The sequence below is a fragment of the Octopus sinensis genome, linkage group LG9 (assembly GCF_006345805.1).
Source record: "Octopus sinensis linkage group LG9, ASM634580v1, whole genome shotgun sequence".
Lineage (NCBI taxonomy): Eukaryota > Metazoa > Mollusca > Cephalopoda > Octopoda > Octopodidae > Octopus > Octopus sinensis.
The window spans coordinates 6,158,110-6,181,722 of NC_043005.1; the positions used below are offsets into that span (position 1 = coordinate 6,158,110).

General features: G+C 38.2%; 1 protein-coding gene across 1 annotated transcript in view; it reads right to left on the reverse strand.

Annotated features, from left to right (window-relative positions):
• LOC115215786 (integrin alpha-8) overlaps positions 1-23,613 on the reverse strand; it is a 298,509-nt gene that overhangs the window by 31,471 nt on the left and 243,425 nt on the right. The window contains exons 8-15 of the mRNA XM_029785085.2: positions 19,425-19,469; positions 18,689-18,732; positions 16,935-16,988; positions 13,378-13,430; positions 12,002-12,098; positions 8,375-8,483; positions 7,385-7,482; positions 3,540-3,630 (exon numbers count right to left, since the gene is read on the reverse strand). Coding sequence (XP_029640945.1) covers positions 3,540-3,630; positions 7,385-7,482; positions 8,375-8,483; positions 12,002-12,098; positions 13,378-13,430; positions 16,935-16,988; positions 18,689-18,732; positions 19,425-19,469 — 591 coding nt within the window. The remainder of the gene's footprint in view (positions 1-3,539; positions 3,631-7,384; positions 7,483-8,374; positions 8,484-12,001; positions 12,099-13,377; positions 13,431-16,934; positions 16,989-18,688; positions 18,733-19,424; positions 19,470-23,613) is intronic.

A 23,613-nucleotide genomic window follows, 5' to 3' on the forward strand; every position in this document is an offset into this window, starting at 1 on the left:
AGCCACTTTATGGAATTGGTACACTGGTATGAACAGGGAACAGGAGATTGTGGTTAGACAAAAGGTAGGATGTGGAGGTGCATGTCTTAGTGGTTAGAGAGTTGAACTCCTGATCATAAGATTGTGGTTTCGATTCCTGGACTGGGTGATGCATTATATTCTTAAAACACTTCATTCCATATTTCTCCAGTCCACTTAGCTGGTAAAAATGAGTCACCCTGTGATGGATGGGTGCCCTGTCCAGGGGAGAATATATATATATGTCAGAGAAACTGGAAATCTATCTCTGCATTCTTTGTCAGGTGAAGTGGACTAACAAAAGGTAAGATGGAAAGAACTTTGGTCATGGAAACTAGCCAGAATCAGTCTTTTGATTTGTTCCATCTTTGATGTGCTTCCTGGTTCTGCAAACTCAAAGCATTGGAAAATAAAGGAAAGTAGTATGTACAATTGTGGGAAAGCTAGAACAATGAGAGACACCCTCTGCAATTGGCCACTGGGTTTGGAACATAGATGCACATGGTGGCATAACCGAGTACTTAAGAGTACTGGCTGATGCAGTGAATTAACAAAGATGAAAGACCACAGGTAGTGAACAGGGAGTGTGTCACCTGGAAGGGGATTGTGGTTAGACAATAGGTAGGATGTGGAGGTTAGAGTGGTTAGAGTGTGGGACTCATGAGCATAAGATTGTGGTTTCAATTCCTGGTAGTGCAACATGGAAAGATGAAGTTTCACAGTGAAGGTGAACACTACAAGCCAGTCATTGAAATGAAGAAGGAGGATCCAAAAGGGGAGAGGGCTTAGGGTGGGGGTGAGGTCTCAGTTGACCTTGATGGCAAATATCAACTTCCCTCTTTATATGACCAAAAGACCCATCCTTCTCATAGGGTGCAAAGAAGGGAAGGGGCCAAGATGGTTGAGCTGACAGCTTTCTGGGAAGTGAACACTGAGGAAAGACAGAAAATATGCAAAGAGTTGGTTGAACTCTGTGGAAACAATGGATGGGGAGCAATATGTCTTTTTGCTGAGGATTTGTCAGAAGCCAGGTTCATTCGATGCTCAGGAGTCTCAGACAATGGGAAAGGGAGTAAAAATGTTGCTAGAAAATTGTTGGAAGCCTCAGAGAAAATAAGCCATGACATCTGGTTGAAAAGAGAGAGGTGAGTGGTGCAGCAAGAACGAGCATCGAAAATGGTAAAAACATGTGGCCCAGAATCCAAAGTCACAGCATCTGACTCAACGAAGCTGGTGTGTGAGAATTTTGTTGCCTGCTGTGATGGGTGGCCCTGAGGAGGTCTGGTGTGACAGTGGACGATGCTAAATCATACTGAGATGCTTCATCACCGGATGAGACATCAACTCCCACATTTGGGGACAAAGTGCTGCAGTATACTCAACACAGAAATTTATTATAAATGTACTTAGCTCATGTGTGTGTGTGTGTGTGTGTGTGTGTGTGTGCCTAGTGTATGTAGGTAGAGACAAGAAGTTGAAGAGAATAATCAATACCAAAGAGTGAGAGAATTGTCTATTTGTACTTTGCAGCAAGGTCGTTGCCAGTGCCACTGGACTGGCTCCTGTGCAGGTGGCACATAAAAACACCATTTAAGCATGACCGTTGCCAGTACCGCCTGACTGGCCCTCATACCGGTGGCATGTAAAAGCACCCACTACACTCTCAGAATGGTTGGCATTAGGAAGGGCATCCAGCAGTAGAAACTCTGCCAAATCAAGATTGGAGCCTGGTGCAGCCATCTGGTTCACCAGACCTCAGTCAAACCGTCCAACCCATGCCAGCATGGAAAGCAGACATTAAATGATGATGATGATGATGATGATGATTATATTTAGGAATTTATGTAATTTCAGTTAGATTATTTACTTATTTATGATTAAGTTCACTCTTAAAAAGCGTTTTTGAAAAGCCTTAGCAGTTATATATTTTCAATTGATATATTTTGTGAAATACTGAAGCAGATATGTTGCTCTGATGAAGCATCATTACATATTTAAATGGTTTTGATTATTCTTGAAAAACTCTGTTTTATTAATAAAATGGAAACAGCTGTAATTTATGAGTTGTATCATTTGTTTGTATAAAATATTTAAATTGAATTGAATATATAATTGTTAAATTTATTGTTTTGTTTTCCATTTCTTATATCTATATATTAATAAACTGTAGGTCTTTTTATTTACCTATTGGAATAACATTCTTATTGATGTAGGTAAATTCTTCGGATATTTAATACACCTTAGGTTAATTTTACACCTAGTTAAATTGTTATATATGCCAGCACCGGTTGCCATTGTATTGTACCAAAGGTACCGTCCACTCCATCTAAATTCAGGACCAGGTATTGCAATAGTCTAAGGTTCAAAAGCCCACAGCTTTTCAATGCCCTGCCACAAAAATTAAGTAATTTGCATAATGTGGAAGTAGATGTCTTCAAAGAAGAATTAGACATCCTCCTCTCCACAATAATGGATGAACCAACAGAAGAGGGCAGTAGAATCAAACTCAATTATACATCACATGTACCAACAGCTGGGAACAAAGCACATACAGGAGTGGTGATGTGAAACACCCAGACTGAGGAAGTCAGAAAGACCATGGTGGTGCTCCAGCATGACCACAGCCGCATGGCTGAAACAAGTGAAAGAGTAATATATATATATATATATATATATATATATATATACAAGTTGTTAAGTCTCTGTCCAGTCATAGAGTGACCAATGGTTTTGCATCCACAAAGGGCTTAGACCCCTGAACGTTGTATCAGACTCAAAAGCTGAAAACCTTCAATGTTCACTTCCCAAGAAACTGTCAGCTTCACCATCTTTACAACCTTCCCAAAGTTCTTCAGTTTTAGAGTCTGACGAGACATTCACGGGGCTAAGCCGTTTATGGATGTGAAACCACTGGTCACCCTATGACCAGACATAGTCTTAACTACATATAAATATGTTACTGCTCTATACTTAAGGGTGAGCTTCTTTTTGGGATATTGTTAAGTCCCATTATGACGATGTATTTTGTCGTCTCTGCAGGACTGGTGCAAACTGCGTACCTTCACCAATTGACATTACTGACTGAGTCAGTCCACTATTTATTAGTAGTGGACCAGCCCACTTCTCACCTGGGGATGTCCGCCAGAACAGATATATGATACACTGACAATCCCACCCATGCTAGCATGGAAGGCAGACATTGAACGATGAAGATGACAATGATACATACAGGGTGCGGCGAATGAATTGTCGTCTAATTTACGCAAAAATGAGAATAACACTGACATCTCATTTAAACAGATATTATTTACCAAAAGTATATAAAAATATCTTGAGATACTAAAGAGTAAATTTATTCAATAAAATCGCCATTGGTTTCAACCATGGCTTCCAGATGACTTTGGAATCTCCTGTAACACTTGGTCTCAGGAGTACATACCTTGCTGTAGGCTCTGTCTTAGCTCTACCACCACCTCAAGGTAAATGAGTGATTTGATTGATTGACTGATTGATTGACATACCTGTATAGCCATTTCCATCTAAATCCATGCCACCTGATAAAGAATATCCAAATGTTCTTAGACCGTTTTTCAAGTTGCTGGCATCAATCACCTGAAAATGAATAATAAAACTGTTAATTAAAAGAAAAAAAGAAAACTGGTGAACGCAACATACATGTGGACACACGGACACACACACAGAGGCATAAAGAGGAAAGGAATAAAATTATTGAAGATATTTAAGTATATAGCTTCCCCCTCCCCCCACTATGTCTTGTATATAAATTCCATCAGGGTTTGACTTCATCTTTTAACTCTCCAGGGTTTGATGGAATAAGTACAAGTAATACACTAAGGCATATTTCAAATGGCTGACTGAAAAGTCAATCGTGTGTGTGTGTGTATGTATACACACACACACATATATGTATGTATATATGTAGGCATAGGCATGGTTATATGGTAAGAAGCTTGCTTCCCAATCATATTGTTCTGGGTTCAGTCCCACTGCAGGGCACCTTGGGCAAGTGTCTTTTACTATATATAGCCTTAAGCTGACCAAAACCTTGTGAATGGATTTGGTAAATGGAAACTGAAAGAAGCCTGACATATATATATATGTGTGAGTGTGTGTGTTTGTCTATTTTCTGTGTCTTTATGGCTTTGTCCCTACCACTGCTTGACAACTGGAGTTGGTGTGTTTATGTCCCCATAACCTAGAGGTTCAGCAAAGAGACTGATAAAATAAGTACCAAGCTTTAAATATAAAGTGATGCACAGTTCCAGCACATGCCCCATAATGCTACAACTTCTACTTCCATGCTGGTGTGGGTTGGATGGTTTGAGAGGATACCATGGGTCCAAGGACTGCATTGTGCTCCCATATCTATGTATGCGTGCACACATGTACTGTCCCTGTTAATTTAATTAGCAAGAAATGGCTATTATGTAATTATATTAATAATATTTCTTCCAAATTTTGTTACAAGGCCAGCAATTTTAGTGGAAGAGGGCTTTGCTGATTTCATCAACTAATTTAATGTTGCCCTAATAATAATCTTTTCTTCTATAGGAACAAGGCCTGGAATTTTGGTGGAGAGGGCTAGTCATTTACATTGGCCCTAATATTCAACCGGCACTTATTTTATCAAACCTGAAAGGATGAAAGGCCAAGTTGACCGTGGCAGAGTTTGAACTCAGAATGCAGTGAGTTAGAAGAAATAACACTATAAACTACTATTTAATACTATTTTGTCTGGTGAGTAACAATTTTGCCAACTCACCAACTTAATAATAATAATAATAATAATAATAATAAACAAAGAAAGAAAGAATAAGTAAGGGAGCTGAAATTACAGTTGGAATCTAATCAAAATGCCAAGATTTTCTTTGTGATACTAAGAAATTTGTGATTGCCTTTCCAACAGAATGATCTCTGTGAAGTGAGGGAACTTTGGATTTTTCTATTCAAAATGCCAAGATTTTGATTTCAGATATCAGAAACAAAATTTATTTTTGATTGAGGAGTGAAACACCATTGATTACTGCACATTTAGCATCCAGAGTAATTTGATATTTTAATGAAATTTATAGATAAAGAGGAAAGGAAATGGAAATAAATGGGAAAACTCCGCAAACTTCTGCTTTATAATTGTTTTAGTTTGAATGAGTCACTGAAGAGTTACTTCAGTTACCCAAATAGAAAGATTGTGGGGAATGTAAATAGTAACTGTTTATCTATTTTATAGATTTATACAATTCTGTTTGTTTGTTTTATGCATGATATTTTTATTCCCCGATAGCATGGGTTAGATGATTGCATATTACTGATGCCTTATTTTAGCCAGCTACCATTCTTGCCTCTCACCTTTACCTGTTGTTCAAGCAAAGGATTTTTTGTTCTACAGGTGTTTGAAAGTATGGAATATAGACATTCATAAAAGATGTGTGAGCACACAAACACACATATTCGTGCGTGTATATATATATATATATATATATATATATATATATATATATAATAGAAATATTAAAATTACTAAGTCTCTCTAAAAGAGAACAACGGCAGCGTTCCCGGAAAATATTAGTTATCGCCATACTAATATGGCATTCTTATAAAAATAAGAATAAAGCTGACCGCTTATTAGCTCCATGAGGCCATCGCCTTAAGTTAGCTATTTGATACACAAACTGTATCCATATAACCTTTGAACAAGGGAGGTCAGTCGCTCCACACTACTTGGCCGGCAGCTACAGACGCGTTTCGGGGTATTGCCCCTTTTCAATGCAGCGTAGCCAAACCAGTAGGTGTCGCTTCTGACAATCTCTGTTCAAAGGTTTTATTTACCTAGCTTCGGTGGAATACATCCACTTGTTTTCAATAATAGAAATATTAAAATTACTAAGTCTCTCTAAAAGAGAACAATGGCAGCGTTCCCGGAAAATATTAGTTATCGCCATACTATATGGCATTCTTATAAAAATAAGAATAAAGCTGACCGCTTATTAGCTCCATGAGGCCATCGCCTCATGTAGTGTGGAGCGACTGACCTCCCTTGTTCAAAGGTTATATGGATACAGTTTGTGTATCAAATAGCTAACTTAAGGCGATGGCCTCATGGAGCTAATAAGCGGTCAGCTTTATTCTTATTTTTATAAGAATGCCATATTAGTATGGCGATAACTAATATATATATATATATATATATATATATATATATATATAATATATATATATATATATATATATATATATATATATGTATGTATATATATATATGTATAATTAGAGATTGTGTTAACCTCATGAAGGGATGGTTTCATCCAAGGGAATACTGGTTCAATACCTAGTAGTTTTTGGGAATTAATTTCCTTAAAATAATAGGTGCATATATAAAAACATATAGTTTATAGTCATATAAAAGAAGACAAAGAAAACAGAGACTGAGAAGTTAATAATTGTTTGTTATCAGCAGCGAATTAATCATCTTTACTTACAGCTGTTTCAATTAACATATATATATATCATCATCATTTAACGTCCGCTTTCCATGCTAGCATGGGTTGGACGATTTGACTGAGGTCTGGCGAACCAGATGGTTGCACCAGGCTCCAAGCTTGATCTGGCAGAGTTTCTACAGCTGGATGCCCTTCCTAACGCCAACCACTCCGAGAGTGTAGTGGGTGCTTTTTACGTGCCACCTGCATGGGGGCCAGTCAGGCAGTACTGGCAATGACCTTGCTCGAATCTTTTTACACGTGCCACCGACACAGGTGCCAGTGAAGTGACGTTGGTAACGATCACGCTCGAATGGTGCCCTTTTACGTGCCACGGATACGGAAGCCAGTTGGCCGCTCTGGCAACGATGACGCTCGGATGGTGTTCTTGACACCCTACTAGCACAGGCATGAGTGCCAGTAAGGCAACGCTGGCAACGATCATACTCAAATAGCCGCTCTGTCAATGATCACACTCGTATGGTGCTCTTTGCACCCCGCTAGCTATATATATATATATATATATATATATATATATACACACACACACACATGAAGGCATGTAGCTTAGTGTTTATTCGGTTCATGATCATAAGGCCATGAATTCAATTACTGGCAGTGTGTTGTGTTCTTGAGCAAGGCACACTCAATGTTGTCTCCAAGAGAGTACCTGTTTTTATATCTACAAACATACATTTGGTTATTTTGTTTGTCACCTGCAAAAGCCTTTCCTAAACCAAGGATTAAGCAAATCCAAAGAGACAATATTCTCAGCGTTGAATTATTGGATCCTTTATTTTTGATTGTCTTGAAAATGTTGGATCCCAGAAGCTGGGAACATGAGATTGTTGGCCTCTGAAGCTACTTACCTGGGCAGGTTCAATTTTGACACCCTTCACAGATCCATGGTAAATATACACGGCACCTTTGCCATCTTTACCTCCATAGGGAGCAGAAGTGGCAAAATCTGGAAAAGTAAAAAAAAAAAGTTATTAGTTATTGTAATTGTCAAGATCATGATGATAATGATGATGATGATTAGCATTGTTGCCATTGTGGTCTTCCCCATCATCAACATCATCACTGTTGTCATTATCACCCTAATGATGATGATCGCTAATGTTACCACTATCATCATCATCATCGACATCATCTTTACAAGCACCACCACCATCCTCACCATCACCATCATCATTACCATCACCATCACCATAATTATCAAAATTGTCATTGTTGTTGCTGTGATCATCATGGTCATTATCAGTACCATCACCATCATCTTCAATATCACTATTGTTATCAATATTGTCATCATTATTGCTGTGACCATTATTATCACCATCAACGACTCTTGACCGTATCATCATCATCATAGGTATCACTTTGCATCCGTTTTTTCCATGCTGGCATAAGATTGCCAGAGACTTCTTGAAGCAGCCCTGCACAGTAACTGGTTATATTCCAGGAACCAAATCCGATTTATTTCTTCCAACTAAGACACTTGATTCTATGTTTTCACCTATCAAAGCATCAAAGAGCCAAACTTTTTTTGTTTATGTAAGACTCAATCCAATTTCATTGCTGCTCAAAGACAACACACAAAATACATCATTTTAAAGTTCATCTTTCCATGGTTGAATGAGTCAGATTTATTGAGGCAAATTCTGTATGACTGGGGGCCCTTCCTGTCACCAACCCTCAACAGGTTTCTGTTAAGGTTATATTTCCCCATGGCCTGACATATTTTCTTTGAAGATTGGAAAGATATGACACCATTTGTATGACAATGCAAACATACACAAATAAAAATGCATTCACACCCTACCACAACATGCATAAACAAAACGGCTGGAACTCACCATTGTAGCCATCAAAGTTGATATCCTTCAATTTGGCAAACGCCCAACCGAATCTACCCTTGATTGTTTTGCCTACAAGGATGTCTTTGTTGTTTTGGTGGAATGTATGCTGCAAGGAGATAGATTAGTAAATGTTTAATTAGATATACCCATTAAAATAAGGATTATAAAAATTTTCTGATACCAGAAATTGTATCACAGAATCCTTTGGCTCTATGACACAACTTTCTGTTTTTAATACTTTTGTTACCGTATTTCTGCGGAGATGTTCTGTGTTTCTTTCAATTAATTTTAAACATAAAGAATTTAGTAAAATAACTTAGTTATCATTAAGCTAGTGCAGGTGTTTTCAACCAGGGTTCAGCCAGTACAGTCCAGGGGTTCCACAAGAAGTTACAAAAACTGCTAAAATCGGCAGTAATTTTTAATTTTCCTGTGCAGATATGTGTGCATAAGACTATTAAATTATTGCACAGGGGTTCCTCGAGCCAGTGGAATGTTTCCATGGGGTTCCGCTCCAGCAAAAAGTTTGAAAAGCACTGAGCTAGTGTTAGGAACATGAATTGTAACTAAAGTTTGGTGGAAGATTTTAATTCAGAACTTTTGAATATAAGACTTTTGTACTACAGAGCCAGAGACAGTTACAGGTGGGATGGTATCAAAAGGGTTAAACCAATGTAACTCTTTAGCATTCAGATATCTCTGTCCCATGTAATACTCATTTATTCAAATGGATATCAATTGATTATGCATTATCTTGTAGCTTCAAGTTATTGATTATTTTTAAAATGACATTGTAGGGGAAGTGTGAGAGAGCCAGATTTGGTCAGTCAGAAAATAAAACAGGTAGGTTATTTTGGCCGGCTTGAATGTTAAAGGGTTAAATTAAAACTTAAGGTAGCAAACTGGCAGAATTATTAGTACATGAGATAAAATGCTTAGTGGAATTTTCTCTCACTCTTTACATTTTGAGTTCAAATTGCACCAAGGCCAATTTTGCCTTTCATCCCGTCTGGGTTCATAAAACAAAGAAACCATCACATATGCTAGAATGAATGGTTTGCTGTTGTCTACTCCACAAAATTATGAAGTAAAAGATTTATTTAGAAAGTTTGGTGTTGCTTCCTGACAGCTAGCTCAACCAAAATACATCAAGCTGAGTTTCTCAATGAGATATGTATCATCATTATGGTCATCCCTCAAAGTATATGTAATCTGGTTGACTGACCAGGCAGTTCCCGTTGGGCTTCCCAAGAAGAAGAAACACAAGCCCTGGGTGACGAAGAAGGTTAAACGAGAACGTCGACTCAGAGATATTGCTTGGGCTGAATTCAAAAATCTGGATTCGACTGCAGCTTTTGAGGTGTACAAAACTCAACGAGACCGAGCCGTGAAAATCGAAAAGAAAGAACGCTTCAGTTATGAATACAAAATCGCGGCAAATGCCAGTAGCAATCCAAAAACCTTCTTTGCCCATGTCCAGCGGAATTCCTGCTTGAACAACCAGATTGCAACGTTGGTAGACTCAACAGGCGTATCGATTGAGGACCCTTATCAACAGAGCCAATTATTTGCCGAGGCTTTTTCAACTATTTTCAAACAAGATGATGGTCGTGAACCCTCTCCATTTGATAGATCGGTACCTCCAATGCTTCGATTGGTCATCACGTGGGACGAAGTCAAACGTGTTATTCAAGGCCTCGATGTCAACAAGGGTCACGGCCCTGACGGCATACACCCATGGGTTATCAAAGCGTTGGCTCCGGTCATCTGCGAGCCCTTAACACGTCTATTCAATATGTCATTGGCGACGGGTGTTATACCTGCAGACTGGAGAACAGCGATAATCTGCCCAATTTTCAAGAAAGGGAGCTGCGAAGACCCGCTTAACTACCGACCGGTTTCCCTTACATCAATAATCAGCAAGATGTTCGAAACCATCCTTAAGAAAAGTATGATGCTCCACCTCCTAAACACAGCCTCTATCTCTGATTCCCAGCATGGCTTCGTGCCGAAGAGATCATGCTTGACCAACTTACTAGTAATGGAAGAATTGGTGACGCGCATCCTCGATGATAGTGATGCTGTTGACATCGTTTTATTGGACTTTGCCAAAGCTTTTGACTCGGTAAACCACCGCCTATTACTTGTCAAGCTTCAAGCATATAGTTTCCATCCGGATATTGTACGATGGGTTGGTGCCTTCCTCTCAGATCGCTCCTTCCAAGTCCAAGTTAATGGTTCACGGTCCGACGTCTCCAGTGCGAGCAGTGGCGTGCCTCAAGGTTCAGTGCTTGGGCCTAGTCTTCATAAATGACTTGCCCGACGACCTCACGCAACACACCCTTCTATTTGCCGACGATATCAAACTGGTCGCTCCTCGCAGTGATATAGAGGATCTTCGTCGATGCCTCCACCAAATTTGGAAGTGGTCTAACGATTGGGACCTGTGTCTGAACGTGTCAAAGTGCTGTCATCTGCCTGTTGGCTCTCCTCCTGCAACTCAACTTGATTTCGAGCCGGGTCGTCTGCTGCTGGAGAGGACCGATCAGGTAAAGGACCTGGGTATCTTGGTGGATTCCTCCTTTTCGCCTTCGCCCAGTGCGTCCATGCTGCCAACAAAGCACGCGGAATTCTGTTCTTGATTCGACGGTCATTCGGAATGCTCACGGCAGCCATATTCCTACCACTCTATGTCACGCTGGTGAGACCCATATTGGAGTATGGGATTCAAGCCTCTTCTCCTTATCTCCTCAAAGACATACAGCATCTCGAAAGAGTCCAGAAGCTGGCTACCCGCATGGTTCATGGTCTCAAAAATTTGTCCTACGAAGAAAGGCTGAGGACGCTCGACCTTTATTCTCTTGAAAAACGCCGCCGCCATGGTGATCTCATTCTCGCCCACAACATCATAAGCAGAAAGTGTAACCTCTCGAAAGAGCTGTTCTTCACTCCTGCTCCAGAGCGTCGGCTGCGGGGTCATTCCGAAAAGCTCTACCTGCGACGATTTCATCTCAATCGAAGGAGAGGAGCTTTCTCCGTCCGGGTTGCGGATCCGTGGAACAAGCTGCCAGACGATTTTGGATAAGGTTCATTTTTTCAAGAATCTCTCAGAAAATTAAAATTTATCTTATATAGGTGCGTTTTCAAACTTCTTTTTTATAAATATATACCCACTCGTATGCCACCTACACTTTATATATATATATATATATATATATAAAGTTAATCCAAACAAGAAAACACAAAAAAACACAACAACGCGAGGACGTGGAACAAATATAGTATTATTGGACGCTCAGGAAAGAAGGGAAGAAGGAGGGTTTAACGTTTCGAGCGGAGCTCTTCGTCAGAAACATAGGAGAAGGAAAGATCCCGAGAAGGGAAGACAGAGGAAAAAAAATCGCCAACGGTACACACGAGGTCACACATACATGCACATCCATACACATGCATGCACATACATATACATGCATACATACATACAAATACATACATTCATACACATACATACATATGTGCATGCATATACATACTCACACATACACAACAGATGTATATATATATATATATATATATATATGTATATCATCTATGCCATAGAAGGTGGAGGAGAGATGTTATTACCTTTGAAGATTGGTAATAGACGTAGACACAGCCTACTTCAAATGATACATCTTCGTAGATGGAATGCATTGGAGCTCCAACAATGATATCATCTAATCTGAAAGATTAATTAAAAATAAATTAATAAATAAAAGAGTGAACAAAAATGAAAATTAAAATAAGTTGAAATGAAGTTTTAATATGGCTGTGTGGTTAAAAAACTTTATTTTTAGCTAAGTTCTGTGTATAAGTTGCACCCCAGTTTTTCCACTTAAAATCAAATTTAGAATAATACAACAGATTCGATGATTGGCATCTGTGCTAGTGGAGAACTAAGAGCACTATCCAAGCATGATCTTTGCTAGGGCAGCTAACTGACTTCCATGCTGGTGGCACATAAAAAGAACCATTTGAGCGTGATCATTACCAGCATCGCCTTACTGGCACGTGAAAAACATTCAAGCGAGGTCATTGCTAGTGCTGCAGGACTGGCTCCTGTGCAGGTGGTACGTAAAAAACACCATTTGAGCGTGGCTGTTGTCAGTACTGCCTGACTGGTCCTCGTGCTGGTGGCACGTAAAAGCACCCACTACACTCTCGGAGTGGTTAGCGTTAAGAAGGGCATCCAGCTGTAGAAACTCTGCCAGATCAGACTGGAGTCTGGTGCAGCCATCTGGTTTGCCAGTCCTCAGTCAAATCGTCCAACCCATACCAGCATGGAAAGCGGACGTTAAACGATGATGATGACAACTTAACCACAAGTAAATATAGTAATTATTTTCAAAATGAAATGAAATACAAGGACAGTGCATTTGATTGGAAACCTCGTAAAGAAAGGGTTAAGATGAAGCGCCACACACGTGCCGACTAATTATTATTTTTACAAGTTCTTTTAAAAATATGGGTGGAGTGGTAGATTAGGAAGTAGAAAGAGAAATAAACTCCTGAGTAATAGGCACAGGTGTGTCTGTGTGGTAAGTATCTTGCTTCCTAACCACATGGTTCCAAGTTCAGTCCCACTGCGTGGCACCTTTGGCAGGTGTCTTCTACTATAGCCTCAGGCCGAGCAAAGCCTTGTGAGTGGATTTGGTAGATGGAAACTGAAAGAACCCCGTCGTATATGTGTATATATATATATATATATATGTTCGTATATATTTTGTGTGTGTGTGGTTGTTTGTTCCCCTGCCATCACTTGCCAACCGATGCTGGTGTGTTTATGTCCCTGTAACTTAGCAGTTTGGCAAAAGAGACCAATAGAATATGCACTAGGCTTACAAAAAATAAGTCCTGGGGTCGATTTCTTTGATTAATACCCTTTAAGGTGGTGCTCCAGCATGGCCACAGTCAAATGACTAAAACAAGTAAAAGAATGAAAAAAAAGCATAAGTTCTTACTTATCCCCATTTAGATCTTCAGCTTCAATAGCAGAGCCAAAATATTCTCCAAACTACAAAATTGAAAATGAAAAATAAAAAAATAAAAAAATTAATATATTCAGGTTTTTTTTGTCAATATAAAACAATATAATAGTGAAACAAAAAAAAAAAAATAATAATGATGATGAATACATTTCCAAAATGATAATGATAATTTTTTACAAAATTAGAAGGAAATAAAATTTTTATATTATTATGAAATAACTTTTCCAAAATTTTAATGAATAATTTTAAAATGATAATGTTTTGCCAAAGAATATTATCAAGAGTTTAACGAACACATATTCATTATAAAGGAGTTGCTGTTCCTCAATAACAAAACGCATCGATTGGCACATTCATGTTCAAATCCACCAGAACATATGCAAGTCATCGTTTTGATTCCATCAATTTATTGCTTATATCGATTTGCTTATATCAATTTGTTATTGGTTGGCAGCGAACTGTTTGGTGAAGTTATAAACAAGCGCTTTGAACTCTTGTTAGCTTCATTAGTCCGAAGTGCCTTGGCTGATGAGACACAATAATGTTGAAACCCTGGCTGTTCCAAAGTTCCCCGGTGCTCATGAATCAAGTGTGTTATGAACAGACTTTTGTTATAAAGAAGATGTTCTCTTGAGATGAAACACAACAGTGGTTAACCTATCCACTCTTGAATCCATTGGAATAAAGAGTAAAATTATTTTGATTCCCACTGTTTACTGTGTATACAATGATTTATTATTGGTTGGCAGATATTAGCACACATCAGCAAACACTTTGTTTGATGCTGACATAACCAAGAGCGTTGCACATTTATTAAATTCATTAGTCTGGGCTGCATCTGATTGACAAGAGACAGAACTAAGTCAAAACACCAGATGTCTCAGAATCCCTAGCATCAAAGAATCATATTTGTCATAAAAGAGAAGCTGTTCTCCTGTAATGAAATACAACAGTGATCGGCATATTTATGTCCAAATCTACCAGAATATATTGAGAAGACATCAAACTGATAAATAATTCTTAAAAAAATGCAAATGAAAACAGTGCCACATTATTCAGAAATTGAATTTTTTATGTTATGATTGTTGCATGCCACAGTGAGCTTCAAAATTACAATGGAATGGTCTTCTAACACTAATAAAATGCTGAAAGCGAAGTCATTGCAATATGGACTTCTATGGCAAAACATTGAATTCCTTGACAAAATTTTTAATGGCACTAGAATGGTCAGTTTAGAAAATATAATATCTAATACTGAAGAAAATGGTTATAGCAGTGACATCACATCTGGGATTCAAATGCTGTACCTGTCGTTAAGTTGTATACCTATGCTAACGACCACTCCAAAGTGACTCCACAACTTTGACCATTCAAATTAAAAGATTTAAACTAGGTAGCTTAGACCATATACTAGTGGCCAGTTAATAGGGATTTCAGTCCACATGGCATCAATGTATGGTACAATATTTCATATAAAACATGGGAAAAAACTAACATCAAAGGTAAGATTTGAATGACAGGTCAACGGCTTCAAATATTTGGTTTATTTACCTTCATTAATCAGATTGATGAAGGTGTGCAAGTTGAAAGTTTGAAGGATTTGTCAATGGCTACCTTGCAAAAATTCACATATATATGTATATATATATATATATTTTACAAGATAAGGGCAGAAGAAAAATTCTAATGCCAGATACGCCGAAACAAAAAATTGTCGATAACCATTAAATTTATGCGTCTCGAAACAAACCGATAGAAATCTCTAAAAAATTTGTTATTACCATATTGGTCCAATTTCAGGGTTAATTCACAAGAAATTTTCCCCTCTTCAGCGGCACATACGCGAGATATAAATGAAATACTTATTCATACCCATAGAAGAAGCAAGCACTAAGTCCCGAGCAGACTTAAGTACCCCAAATATATCCAAAATAGAAATCTTCGGCGCTCCTCACAAAATCTCACTTACAATATATATATATATAATATATATATATATATATATATATATATATATATATTGTAAGTGAGATTTTGTGAGGAGATAGATTCCTCTTTAAAGGGATGTCAAAATCCGAGCGCCCTCTGGTTTTAATTTATATATCGATATATTGATCAAAGGCTTATATCACAGACAAAGTGTTAATAAATTGATTATGCTCTGTTCAAACACCTCATTTTCTTTATGCTACATATATATATATATATATATATATATATATATATATATATATAGTAGAATTAGAAGTAGAAAGCCCTTGGTACAGTATTATATATTTGAAAAGATGTGAATAGAAATGACTTTTTCGATAATTTTCCCAATTTGATAATTAGATGTTCATAAGTTATTAGGTGTTGTCATTTCATCCCCATCATCGTTATCATTTAATGTCTAATTATTTCTTCATGGCTGGGAAGGTTTTCATGGAAGATTAAAAACAAAGGAAACGTCTTGAATGGCAGTGACACTCACTTACAAATATTGCCTGATGCGAAAACAAGGAAATATATACAAACACACAAAACGTGTGAATGTGTGTGTGTATATATATATATATACATAGACACACATATGTAAATACACATACAAACATGTGTATGTGTATGTGTGTGTGTATATATATATATATATATATATATACATACACGTACACACATACACACCCACACGGTCCTTTTTGAAACAGTTTTTTCCCAGACTGAAGAACTTGAGCAGGCAAATAGAAGATAGCTCAAGCCAGATGTTCCCTCAAGAAATGTCCTAAAATAGAATCTGCCCTCAATTATATCACCTTCTCTATTAATATCTTCTAGTTTATCAGTTTTATGCACAAGATACATAAACAGAGAGAAGGAAGACGAAAGAAAGGGGGAGAGAGAGAGAGAGAGAAGGAGTGTGTTAGTTTCAGTTAGTCATAAATAAATCGAGAAACTTTGAGTCAAAATAAAATGTGTGGGATTTTGGTCATTTCATACGAGATACAAAACAGGGATGGAAATCGTAAAACAAAAGTCTTTTACTACAATCTAATTTTTCATCATTTCATGAAGTACCAGCTGAGTTCTGGGACAATGTAATTGACTAGCTTTGTCCCCCAAAATTTCAGACAACTCTAGTAAAGTTCCAACTCTAAACACATGTTATCAGTATAAATTTTATGAAATATTAAATCCTTAAAATCCATAAAAATGTTTTAGCTCGAAGGCCGCGGCCATGCTGGGGCACCACCGCTGGTTTCAGTGGAGTAGAAATTCTAAACTATATAAAAAAATAAAATTATTTCTTTATAAAACTGAAGCAGGAGCTGGACTAAACACTACCAAGTGTCCAGTTCAGTCCACAAGCCTATGTCCAGCACACTAAGAATATGGATTTATGACTAACAAGCCAGTAATTCATTAATCCTGTGAATTTAACCATTTCACTTCCGTTGTGTCTAAAAGAAGGAAAATGTGAATAGTTCCATCCATTTTTTTAATATAGAAATTTTGTGAATTCAAATGTTTAATAATTGAAAAGTTTAACTTACCTGTTGTCCTAGAATACTTTGGAGATGTATTAATTCCTGGGTGTAAATTATAACCTGGAATAGAACAAGAATTATGGTAACTTATGAGAACTGTTGATATAGAGGGAAAGGAAGATAATGAAAGAGAAGAGGAAAGACTATAGGGCCAAATGTACTTGAATGATGGAGGTATGAGATCAAGAAGTTCTGAGGAACAGGGGCCATTATGATAGCAATGTAAAAGAGATAATGAGGAGACAGCATGCCTATGGGCCAGAGACTGGAGTGTGTCTATTAGTGACAGGATGCAAATCAGCAGAGTAACCATTCTCCAAGACGTGAGAGTGCTTAGCAACAGCAGCAGGACCATTCCAGATGTGGAAGCAGTGTTCCATTGTGGGGCCTCACTTGAGCCTTGTAGAATGTCAGTGACTGTTGGGGTGCTAAAGTAACTTCTGGCCCTTAAGAGAAGGGCTAGTCTCTGGCATGCGATCCTTCACACGCTAAGGATATGCTTTTGCCAGAATTCTTCAGTTATAGTGAGGCCCCGTATTTGGAGCAACTGCCAGGGTTCTGACTCACGATTAGAAGGAATGTGATGCAAGGGTGCTTTCTTAGGGCTTTTGTATTCTTTTCTGTTAAAAGAGACAAGGTTGGCATGGCTCCACTGAACAAGGCACACAAAGTCTCTATTTATGTTGTGTAAACCTAAAGGGTGGAGGCACGTGGCTTAGTGGTTAGGGTGTTGAACTCATGATCATAAGGTTAAGGTTTCGATTCCTGGACTGGGCGATGCGTTGTGCTCTTGAGCAAAACACTTCATTTTCACGTTCCTCCAGTCCACTCAGCTGGTGAAAATGAGTAATCCTGCGATGGACCAGTGTCCCGTCCAGGTGGGGAATTTCTACACCACTGAAACCGGGAAACCAGCCCTTATGAGCCTGGCATGGCTCGAGAAGGAACATTTGTAACCTAAAGGAGATTTAGCTGCTATTTCTAGTAAGTTGATTGTCCACATATGAGCTTTCTTGTTGGTTCAAGATACATGATGCCTTTTGTAGTAGAAAGAGCAGTGGCATTGTCATTGATCAAAAGGTATTCCAGTCCTGATCCTCCCGCTTTTTATTCAGGCATAGTATATCAAAGAATACATCTACCTAATGTATCCCTTTTTATGTTTCCTTCAAGATAATGCAGTTTGATTTGGAGGACATTTAGCTGCTAGAGGGGATCAAGTGACCACAACAAATGTTTATTTGACTTGAGGCATAAAAGAATGTAAGTGTGTATGTAGTCATGGTGGTGGTAATGATAGAAGAAGAACAGGGAACCAAAATAAGGGTACCTCCCACTCCCTGTTTTTTACATATGAGCAGAGAGAGTGAGAAAGAGAGAGAGAGTGGAAGAGCGAAAGAGGGAGAGAGAGAGAGAGAGAGAGAGAGAGAGAGAGAGAGAGAGAGAGAGAGAGAGAGAATACCAATGGTTTTTCTATTAGCTTCCACTCAATACAAGAGTATTGTCTGTGTGTGTGTGTGTGTGTGTGAATATTCTATTTTCTTTTCTGGTTCCATCAAATAAGAGGAGAAAACTTTGTGAAGAAATCATGATTATGTGAAGAATTTGAGGACAGGGAGCAGTGGAGGGGGGAGTAGTTATTTCACAATAAATAGGCTAGTATATATAATACACATAGTTTTATTAAAAGAATGTTGCAGAAAAAATACTGGACAAGCTGAAAAAACATCTCCTCCAAATATTTTCTTAATGTAACTTACCTTGCCATGATGTCTGTCTGCCTTGGGAGCACTAACCACATAATCTGTAAAATATTAAATATAAATGCCATATTGTAGTCTTAAACAGAAGATGAGATATTACCCTCCCTTAGGTTATTATTATTATTATTATTTTTCCTTCTTTCTTTAAATTTTCTTCCGTTTCTCGCCGAGTGTTTTCCGTACACTTAGGGCAGAGAAGCTCATTGTATGCATTCCTAGATTACACACGCAAATTTACAGGTAAAATATGTATTTAAAAAGAATAATGAATAAATAAATTCATGAATTATTATTATTATTATTATTATTAACCCTTTTGTTACCATATTTCTGTTGAGATGTTCTGTGTTTCTTTCAATTAATTTTAAATATTACAAAGAATTTAGTAAAGTAACTTAGCTATCTTTTAGGAACATAAATTGTGACTAAGATTTGGTGGAAGATTTAAAATTCAGAATTTTTGAAAGCAAGACATTTGTTTTCAACTGGTTCTTATATTATTGACTCCAAAAGGATGCAAGGCAAAGCTGACCTTGGTAGAATTTGAACTCAGAATGTAAAGACAGACAAAATGCCACTCAGCATTTTGCCTGGCATGCCAACCATTCCTGCCTGCTTGCCTGCCTGCCTTACACAAATTTGGTAATATTGCTAACTTTAAAACATTTGATTATCCTGTGCTGAAAACTAAGAAATGAATGTTACTAAAAAAGAGAAAATGTGTTTGTATCACCTTGGATATCATCACCATTAAATTCACCAACAGCAGTAGCATAACCTGGATGAAAATAAAACCAGATATATATAGGGAGAGTTTATGAAAAAAACAAAAGACGAAGACAGGTGGTGTACAAAACAAACAGATGTATTAGTATAACGCTCAGGAATAGAAAAAGTCTTTTATGTTTCGAGCCTATGCTCTTCTACAGAAAGGGACACAGAAAAAAAACAAGGAGAGAAAAAAATGTGTGTAGTGGCTAACGATATATATATATATATATATATATATATATATATATATATTATATATATATATATACATATATATAAATAAAACTTACTTGGAAATGGATGCATGGTGTTCGATCATATAATAAAATAAACACTATATAAATATATGCATATATACATACATATATGTCATACCTACATATATATGTATATATACAAGCATATATGGGCACAGGACATAAAAAAACGTAGACAAAACGAGAAACAAGAACATAAAAAAACAAAAACATGGAAAACAAACTTTTTTCGAACAATGAAAGGAAGAAACAGAGAAACGAGACAAGCAACATAAAGAACATTCCCTTCATCAGTTGTCCCCTGTTTTATCTACTCCATGTTTTGAAGGTAGGGACAAGATGCAAAGCATAATAGTTCTACAGAACTATTGTGCTTTGCTCAGTGAGATGGTGGCCTCTCACCCACTTCTACTTTTCCTTACCTAACATGCTGATGTGTTCTACAAAAGATACCAGCTCTGAGTTATAATCTCAAATCCTGTGCATATTACTTACTTGCAACAGTTTAAGCTTTTCAAACTAATTATCTCTTCAATAATTATGAACTACTTTCATAATATTATCTAACATATATTTCTCTCTTTTATTCTCTTTTACTTGTTTCAGTCATTTGACTGTGGCCATGCTGGAGCACCACCTTTAGTCGAGCAAATCAACCCCGGGACTTATTCTTTGTAAGCCCAGTACTTATTCTATTGGTATCTTTTGCCGAACCGCTAAGTGACGGGGATGTAAACACACCAGCATCGGTTGTCAAGCAATGCTAGGGGGACAAACACAGACACACAAACATATACACACACATACATACATATATATACATATATATGACAGGCTTCTTTTCAGTTTCCATCTACCAAATCCACTCACAAGGCATTGGTCAGCCTGAGGCTATAGCAGAAGACACTTGCCCAAGATGCCACGCAGTGGGACTGAACCTGGAACCATGTGGTTGGTAAGCAAGCTACTTACCACACAGCCACTCCTGCGCCTATATATTACAGAAGATTCTTAAATATTATGTTCGTTATCTCATGAATGTTATTCCATTAAATCGAATCTATGTACACATGTAAGTATAAATGATGTGGATTAATAAAAATATAAGAACATTCAAATATTAGTGTGATAATTATCTTCACATGGAGCTTGCCTAATATTGTGAATCCCCCACAATACATGGTTAAAACCTACACTAAAAATATTCTTTTCTACTCTAGGCACAAAGCTTGAAATTGGGGGGGGGACAGTCGATTAGATCGACCCCAGTACACAGCTGGTACTTAATTTATTGACCCCCAAAAGGATGAAAGGCAAAGTCGACCTTGGCAGAATTTAAACTCAGAACGTAAAGACAGATGAAATCCCGCTAAGAATTTTGTGTGGCATTTCTGCCAGCTTGCTGCCTTCTCCACTAAAAATATTAATCTTCCAATCTTTATAAAATGCCCACCACTACCACCAACACCACCACAGTGATAGTTGTTATATCAAAATCTCAAGGGTTTATGTAAAAGTACTTTTCTTTCCCTTGTTCTTTGATGGTTTGCTTAAGAATTTGCTTCACATCACGGAATCCCAATTACTACCACCAACACCACCACCACCATCACACAGCTGCCATCACCACCACCACCACCACCACCATCGCCAGCATCATGATAGGTGACAATCACAGACCCAACAAGGTCCGGGGCAACTGAGACTTTGACTTATCTGTAACACTTAAGCAGTAATGATGTGTCTTATCTGCTCTGCCAGACCAGCATCCTTGACTGTAACAGGACTGTTTACTTCATGACTCCATAATGATGGGGGTGGGAGGCAGAGGGTAGAGGTGAGGGTAAAGAGTAAAGGTGGATGGTGAGGGTCGAGGGGGGAGATGATGATGAGGGAGTGGATAATAAAAAAATATAAACAAGGAACAAAAAACGAAACAAAATAAGCCTTTTTTTCCCTTGGGGAGGGGGGGGGGTTCTCTCTAACACATGTATGTATATACACACAAGGACACGAGTAAATTGATGTGTGTGTAAAAGCACAAACATACACGTGATCCCAATGGAAAGACATCTGCAAGAACCAACAGAAAATACACACCAGCACCAGCTCAAATATTTGCACATAATTATATCATCATCATCATCATCGTCATCGTCATCATCATCATCATCATCATCATCGTCATCATCATCGTCATCATCATCGTCATCATCATCATCATCATCATCATCGTCGTCATCGTCATCGTCATCATCATCGTCATCGTCATCATCGTCATCGTCATCGTCATCATCGTCATTGTCATCATCATCGTCATCGTCATCATTGTCATCGTCATCATCATCATCATCATCATCATCATCATCATCATCATCATCATCATCATCATCGTCATCATCATCACCATCACCATCGTCATTCATTCGTGCTTGTTGCACGGATCCCAGTGACACTTGTCCTCTCCAGCCTGTTTGGTCCACCACTGCATGTGGTAGGTCTTCTCGGGTGCACTTGGACTTCTTGCACAGTCGCTTTATGTACGTCCATGCTTTATGCATATGGTCCATCAATATTTGCACAAGATTACACATAACTAGTTACATACACACACACAAATGTATTACTCGCACAAACTAATGTATACACATATATACATATATATATATATACATATATGCATATATATATATATATATATATATATATATATAATATATATATATATATATATATATATATATATAAGGCGCATGGCTCAGTGGTTAGAGCGTCGAGCTTACGATCGTGAGGTTGTGAGCTCGAATCCCGGACCGGGCTGCGTGTTGTGTTCTTGAGCAAGGCACTTTATTTCACGTTGCTCCAGTTCACTCAACTGTAGAAAGGTGAAGGCGCATGGCTCAGTGGTTAGAGCGTCGAGCTTACGATCGTGAGGTTGTGAGCTCGAATCCCGGACCGGGCTGCGTGTTGTGTTCTTGAGCAGGCACTTTATTTCACGTTGCTCCAGTTCACTCAACTGTAGAAAGGTGAAGGCGCATGGCTCAGTGGTTAGAGCGTCGAGCTTACGATCGTGAGGTTGTGAGCTCGAATCCCGGACCGGGCTGCGTGTTGTGTTCTTGAGCAAGGCACTTTATTTCACGTTGCTCCAGTTCACTCAACTGTAGAAAGGTGAAGGCGCATGGCTCAGTGGTTAGAGCGTCGAGCTTACGATCATGAGGTTGTGAGCTCGAATCCCGGACCGGGCTGCGTGTTGTGTTCTTGAGCAAGGCACTTTATTTCACGTTGCTCCAGTTCACTCAACTGTAGAAAGGTGAAGGCGCATGGCTCAGTGGTTAGAGCGTCGAGCTTACGATCGTGAGGTTGTGAGCTCGAATCCCGGACCGGGCTGCGTGTTGTGTTCTTGAGCAAGGCACTTTATTTCACGTTGCTCCAGTTCACTCACTGTAGAAATGAGTTGCGACGTCACAGGTGCCAAGCTGTATCGACCTTTGTCTTTCCCTTGGATAACACTGGTGGTGTGGAGAGGGGAGGCTGGTATGCATGGGCGACTGCTGGTCTTCCATAAACAACCTTGCCCGGACTTGTGTCTAGGAGGGTAACTTTCTAGGTGCAATCCCATGGTCATTCATGACCGAAGGGGGTCTTTTCCCCTTATATATATATATATGTATATATATAAAATTAAATAAGGGTAGAAATTGAGATTAATCAATTAAAACCAGTGGCCTAGCATATTTAAAAGAATCAGAAGATTAAAAATTTTTTTACATACAAAATTTAGAGGCCTGACCACTAAAAAAGTGGACAGCCTGTATGCTAGATATAGATGTCAAAATCGCCATTTTCCACAAAGAATGTGTTCTCAAGAATGTTGAGAACACATTCTTCATGGAA